At 32.4% G+C, this 7,523-nt stretch overlaps 1 protein-coding gene across 1 annotated transcript; it reads left to right on the forward strand.

The window, feature by feature from the left end:
• The first annotated feature begins 3,904 nt into the window (after positions 1-3,904).
• LOC108769893 (RCC1 and BTB domain-containing protein 1) lies at positions 3,905-7,036 on the forward strand. The gene is made up of 8 exons (XM_018521121.1): positions 3,905-3,912; positions 5,140-5,261; positions 5,396-5,523; positions 5,596-5,859; positions 6,105-6,229; positions 6,318-6,418; positions 6,482-6,612; positions 6,977-7,036. Exons 1-8 carry the CDS (start codon positions 3,905-3,907, stop codon positions 7,034-7,036), a joined length of 939 nt encoding a protein of 312 aa, XP_018376623.1.
• Positions 7,037-7,523: the final 487 nt, after the last annotated feature.

Below are 7,523 nucleotides of genomic sequence, written 5' to 3' on the forward strand. Positions count from 1 at the left end.
TGCCACACGCATTGTTTTACGCACGATCAATTCCGCGTCGTTGTTCCGAACATGCATCGCAGGCACTTGTCGCACTCGCGCGTTTGAATTCACGAAATTGACGACGAAAGACGCTATACGTTTGCGCGAGCAGCCATGCTACGAGTCGCGTAGCACTTGTCGCAGGCACTCGCGCGTTTGAATTCACGAAATTGACGACGAAAGACGCTATACGTTTGCGCGAGCAGCCATGCTACGAGTCGCGTGAACCCCGTAAAACAGCGTCACAACGCGCACAATTTTCGACGGATTGTATGATCTACTCCTTAAAATACGATCTCGAATGCCAAGACGGCGAATAATGAGTAAAAAATGAAATGCGTACCTGACAAATCGGATTCCAATTACTCAGTCTTGCCTTTGTGTCCGGATGGTGAAGACGGAACGTTCGTTCGCGGCCGTTGCATGCGTGAACCCCGTAAAACAGTGTCACAACGCGCACAATTTTCGACGGACTGTATGATCTACTCCTTAAAATACGATCTCAAATGCCAAGACGGCGCATAATGAGTAAAAAATGAAATGCGTACCTGACAAATCGGATTTCAATTACTCAGTCTTGCCTTTGTGTCCGGATGGTGAAGACGGAACGTTCGTTCGCGGCCGTTGCTGGACTCTTTGAAGATCCATTGGCTAGGCATCCTCCGCTTTCGTTTTCTCCCTTTACTGCCCCTGAAGCACATTACACATACACATGAGACTCAATATACGCACGAAAATATATATTCGTATAATTTCGAGGAGCCATGTCGAAAAGAAACGCAAGATTCTCACTTCATTTAGCCTCCGATATTTCTCGAACGCTGCTAACTTCGCGATTCCACTGTGCTCGATCGCAACGAAAAGCACGATCGAGAACAAAGAGGCGATCGAGAACATACCTCGAACGCGGCTAACTTCGCGATTCCACTGTGTGCTCGATCGCAACGAAAAGCACGAAAGAGGCGATCGAGAACATTCGTCGACAAGATCGCAAGTAAATTCGACTTCCGCACGCATTATCTCACGCACAAACAATCTCTCGTCGCTGCCGGAAACGAATATTGCACGTACTTGTCGCGAACGCGTATTTGAACCGGTGAGAATTCAACTACGAAGACGAAAGGACGGTATATCGCGGCGTGGCGATCGTCTACTGCGCAGTGCGCAGGCGGCCGTGCTCCGAGCAGTCCGAGCTCCGAGCTCCGAGCCGTGTGGAACCCGTAGCGCGTGACGTAGGTCTACGTCACAGTGACGTCGCTGTGACGTAGACCCACGTCATGCGCGTCACGCTAAGGGGTCAGCACGACTCGGAGCAAATAAAACGCGCTTGATAATATCGTTATCTATTATAACTCTGTTCTATTTAAAAAATATAGAAATTAAATATACTGTATATAATTATATTTTACAAAATTTAAATTATGGGAGAAAAGAATGAGTCTCATTTTTCTTTTTTTTTCACGCTCGATAATATCGTTATGTCATAACTCTGTTCTATTAAAAAAAAAAAAGAAACTAAATATACTGTATTTAATTATATTTTACAATAATTAAATTATAGGAGAAAAGAATGAGTCTCATTTTTCTTTTTTTGTTTCACATAAATAAGTCGCATCTCGTTGAGAAATAATGTTTTTAATAAATATAGAAACCGACCGAATTAATGTAACAACATAATATAGTAAAGAGTGCCTTTAGGATCGGTCAAAGTTGAAAGTTTCGAATAATATAATATTCTTGGTTCATGAATTTAATTAATCTAAAATGTGACTGTGCGCCGAAACGTTCGGACATTAAAACACAATCAATCTGAGATACTAATATTCACGAGCCGAAACATTCGGACAATCGCGAGTATATATAATCCTCCCTTTATTTCAAATAATAAACTTTTATTGCGAAAAATATTACCTCAACCAGGATGGCTGAACGTTCGGCGCACATTTGAAATTAATTAAATTCATGAACCAATAAGAATATTATATTATGCGAAACTTTCAATTTTGACCGATCCTAAAGGCGCTCTCTATTATATTATGTTAATATTTTTAATAATATATATTATTAATCATTATTTATATGTACAAATAATCGTCGTACTTGATAATTCTGTTCCAAAACACATGTTAAAGTACAACAAATGAATCAAACGTAACAAGTTTTTAATAAAAATGCACTAGTTATTTTATAAATAATTACCTCTGTACGTCTATTTTCAAGCCCATTAAATTGGAACATGTTTTCGAAATATGATGATCGGATTTTCAGAATATGCTTACACACGTAAATAGGTTAAATTTCTTCTTAACTTCTATTATTATTATATATAAGATCATTGACTTCAAAAATGAGAAATAAGTATTTTTTTTAAATAAATGTAGGTAAAACAAGTTATAAGAAGAGAAGGATTATTAGCATATAAAAGATTTTTCTCTGCAAATAAAGAGAGACGAAATAGGCTTGATCAAATAAGCTCGGTGTCTCACGATAACGCGTAGGCTGCTCTCCTTTTAAGAGACATAAAGTCACAAATGTCGTTTTATTTTTATTATTTATTAAATATCAGGAAAGACAAAACGATGTTTGTGAATCTGAAACCTTGTGTCCACGATGCTGCACGGTATTAAAAATCAGTTCGAGATCTCGGATGATAAAGGAACTGACAAATCACACATTGGTTATGTGACCGAATATACACACAAATGTGATTTGTTAATTCTCTCTCTGTTCGAGATCTTGGACCGATTTCTGGTATCGTGGAAATAGACTTTAAAAGGAAAGTATCCATATGCTGGATTCACACTGCATCCGATATGCATTGTATGACGCTCTGCAACCAATCAGAAAACAGAATTCCGATGGATTTTGTTTCGTATCATCGGCATCCTGTTTTCTGATTGTTTGCAGAGCGTCGTACGGCGCAAATCGGATACAGTGTGAATCCAGCAATAGTCTCTCACTCTACGACACTGTGTACGCGCGCGCGCGCGTGTGTGTGTGAGTGTGTAAAATCGCTCATACCACTGTACTCTTATTATGTTTCAGTAGTTATAACTGTACATAGCAATAAGATTGTTCTCTTACTGGTTCTAAACATAAGGAAAAGGTCATTCGATCATTCAAATCGTTTCTTTTATTTCCAAGCGTTAACACGTATTTGATACATTACAATATAATATAATACACAGTTCAGTAGTAATAAGACATTTTAATTATCATGGCAGACATTACAGTCACGGAAACAGAAGATAATTTACCTATATACAAACATGAGTAAGTTTATAGATTTTCTATTCTTTCCATTTTTATTCAAATACATGACTATTTAGCAATTTCGGAATAATGATGCATATAGACGTTAATCATTCAGAATCGGGTTTACCGTTTAACACGTGACAGTTCACAAAAATCGTTATAATAATAAGATTATACATAATTTAAATGTGAGTTGTAAAATAATAGGATTGTAATATTATGTCACAGATGAGGAAAGTAAATTGTTAAATAGAACGCACAATCTATCTTACAATCAGTAATTATTCTTCAATAACATGTACAGTTTTTATAAATTTGCAACATTTTAGATAAAGAGATATTCAAATAATAATCTTTACCTGTTTTTTCCGCGAAAACAACAACTGTAAATTATTTCATTAATTAACTATTTTTTTTATGACAGTATATACTTTATAACACTATAATTATTTTTATTTAAGGCTTGCTCTAAAGTCATGCTTTAAATATGAAAATTTCGAGGGAATCGTGAATTGTTATAGGGAACAGTCAAAAATAGACTTTATGTTCAGTAAAAGGCTAAAGTTTCTCGTTTGCAACTTTTTGTTCAAGTTTACTAGTTCATTTATAACTTTTTTGGTTACTGAAGATGGAGAGGTATATATTATATAAAAATTTATATTATGATAAAAAAAATATTTGATATTTGTAAAAAATTAATAATGATTATTCAATATATTTTAACTATTTTTCTATATTTAGGAATTGAATTATAAATAGAGAATTAACAAAAATTGTTGTTTTTATTTAGTTATAAATAAAACATGTAAAAATATAAATAATAGAAAATGACAAGATAAATTTTACCTTTAAAAAATTTAGATTATACTGTAGATAATAACATTTTTTTACGTACTCTATATCGCTACTATTATAACGAATTACAGAAAATAAACTCTTATGGAGAGTAATATCTCAGAACCCCGATTCTGTAACTTTTAACGATAGTTTGATACCGTTACGTTGTCGTTGCGCAGCTTTGCATCATGTATTATAATAGATCTGTTTTCTATGGCTGAACTAATGTACACTTTTGGAATTTAAAGTGAGAAAGGTATAAGTTTCATATTTGTCGAAAGCGAAAAAGAGAATTCTCGTGCAGTCTAGTGCAGAAATAAAAATAGACAAAATATCTGTGCAACGATAAAATAACGACACCGATATTATCGTTAAGAGTTATAGAATCGAGATACTGAGATACTACTCTGTATAGATATGGTTACCGACAGTTGCCGATATCGTTAACTAGCGTTAGTCAATGTTAAAGACGAAAAAAAGGAATAAACGCTGCTCTTTGCTTTACTTTTACATTATATTATTTTATTTTTTAATACTTTATTGTGAATTAAATTAATCACAGTATGAAATAAAGATATAATATGTAATATATAATAAGTAAAATCTATGATAACCTTTAACTATCTTTGAAAGAAATATTATTGGAGAAGCAACGCCACGCTAGGATCAGTTCAATTTGATGTCCATTATTGGCCTGATCTAAATGATTGGACCAACATACGCGTTGCAAAAACCGCATTTCATCCCCTTAACTCTTTGGTTTTAACTGATGATGAAAAAGTAAAAATTTATGAACAAAATATTACAATAAATATAACAATAATAATTTATATTGAATTTATTTAAATATACGGATTTTATTTAAATATTATGTTATGGTTATTTAATTTAGATATATTACTTAACTCCATTCCAAATTTGGTGGAAGAAACCTTACCGCAAAGTCCGCAACTATATCAGGCAGTTAGATATCAAAGGAAAAATTACACACATTGCTTGCGGTCATAATTTTTATGTGGTTATTAGTAATGACAATGTAGTGTATGAGTGGGGTTTGTCTAGTAGGAAATATCATTTGGATACAACCGATACAGACAATTTTATAACAATTCCATGTAAAGTGATCGAATTCTCAGACGAAACAGTTGGTAATATATTTCTTTTTAAAACTCATATATATATATATTAGTAAAAAAGTAGAGATATGTAAGTAAATCTAGAATTTATATATATGAATATGACACTATTAAATAAACAAATTTCTCTAATTTCGATATTTTAGTTAAAGTTGTTTGTGGAAATTTTCATTCATTTGTCCTCACTGACAAAGGAAAAGTCTATGGCTGGGGTGCTAACTATAAGAAACAATTAAGTACATTCCTTCCTCGTGCAATTCTATCTCCTTTTAAGGTGAATTAATTGTTTGTAATTTTCGTGATAAAAGGAACAAATAAAATAAACTAGAAAATGTTGCGATTGCAGAAAGATATTCCTAATATAAGGAAAATATCAGATATCGCCATCATAGAATTTGCGAGCATTGTCAAATCTAGCGAAGATCAACTCATTTATATACAGGGTGAGCTATTTGGGATAAAAATTAAGGAATTTGCCATCTGCGAATATACAAATATGTTTGACATATGCAATTTTATGGTGGCACAATCACCGATATCCAGTATTCATACACATACAGATGAAGAATCTATGATATTAAGCGATTTAGAAGCGGCTTTCGACGATAGTGTAAGTTTTATTCTCTATGCTAACGCGTTAATGTACTTTAATAGATTTCCAATTAATTAGAGACCTGCCAGGTGTTGCAAGCAAATCTTTTGTTAAATTTTCGTACGTTAAAAGTACTCGCTTTCATCCTCCTCGTTATCCTTTTTATAAATTTTCAGCACGTCTGTTATATGCTAATAATTTTTATTGTATTATATTTGTTACTTATATTTATTTTGTACAATTCATATTTCTCATGTTTAAAGTCAACGAGCGATCTTACAATAAAAGTTGGAAAGAAATCTATCTATGTTCACAAGAATATTCTGAAAAGTCGTTCATCATATTTCGCAAACATGTTCCAGTTTAGTGGACTTGAAAATAAACGAAGGTAATTATTTATGAAATAATTAGTGCATTTTTATTAAAAACTTGTTACGTTTGACTAATTTGGTGCACTTTAACATGTTTTGGAACAGCGTTATCAAATATGATGATTATTCGTATATTGTGCATAGAGCGTTTTTTAAATATTTATACACCGGTACAATCGATCTATTGTCTTTGGAAAATGAATTAGGTGAGTTTTAATTAAAAATACATTGGTCTTCAATTCATAATTAAAATGAATGTTTCGTTACAGAGCTCTTGAAGTTGTCTAACAAATACTGCGTGTCGAATCTTGAGAAAGATTGTATTCGAATAATAAAAAAAAAGATAACGGTATTTGACGTATCCTCTATTAAAGAAATAGCAATACAGTGTGGCGTGAAGGTACTACTTTTCTCTTTTTTCTATTATTTCCTTTCCAAGATAAAATATTCAATGATTTGTTTATAAGATTGATTTACTGTTTAATTAGGATTTTATTCTTAATTATGTATTTTTCCTTTATCTTTCTTTTAAGTTTTTTTATTCATATTTCTGTCGCAATAAAATGTTTTTCATTGAAAATTCTTTATATTATGTACGAATTAAGTTGCAAGACTGTAAATCTAACACTTAATCACTGCAACTGTTTTATTATTAACCTATTTAGCTAGTTTTAGTTTAAATGTTAAAATTTATTAAATATAAAAAATGTATCTTTATTCTGTGTAGTTAACTTAATTATTTATATATATCATATAATTTTTAGGAATTGGAAGATTATTGTTCCATCTTTATCTTAAGACACGATGTGGCAAATTTATACTGATGTATCAAAGGACATTTTTTTATTTTAATTTTTAGATATCAATAACTTTTTGAAACAACATATTTACGATATTTATTTAATATTTATGTTATTTAATATTTAATATTTATGTTAATCGCACTAATTTAAGAATTGGAGATCATTACTTGAACAAACGTAATTCCTGCAGTTTTTTTGTATGCTAACACGAATCCGTTTTCTAAATTTGATTATGATCCTTTCAGAATTTTGAGAAAAATGTCAAATTCAATCCTGGGGCCGAAGTCGATGTTTCTCGCGTCCGCTGCATAGTACGTTCCGTAAATGAATTGAAGTGCGGCTTATATGGGGAAAAGGGTCATCTTTTACGCGATCAACTTCACACGCCAAAAACGACGCGGTGCGACATTCCCCAACATCCCAGTTCCAAACATTTCGGACAGCACAAAATATTTATGGTAAAATAATGGCAAAATATAAGGTAATTATTCAGTTTAGCTACCCCACC

This window comes from Trachymyrmex cornetzi, unplaced genomic scaffold, assembly GCF_001594075.2.
Source record: "Trachymyrmex cornetzi isolate Tcor2-1 unplaced genomic scaffold, Tcor1.1 scaffold964, whole genome shotgun sequence".
NCBI lineage: Eukaryota > Metazoa > Arthropoda > Insecta > Hymenoptera > Formicidae > Trachymyrmex > Trachymyrmex cornetzi.

What these genes read in the sequence shown, in the direction of transcription:
- LOC108769893 (XM_018521121.1), top strand. An exon ending in ATTCTCAGACGAAACAGTTG is followed by an intron (nt 5,262 to 5,395) that starts GTAATATATTTC and finishes TCGATATTTTAG; the next exon opens with TTAAAGTTGTTTGTGGAAAT. An exon ending in GTCTTTGGAAAATGAATTAG is followed by an intron (nt 6,419 to 6,481) that starts GTGAGTTTTAAT and finishes GTTTCGTTACAG; the next exon opens with AGCTCTTGAAGTTGTCTAAC.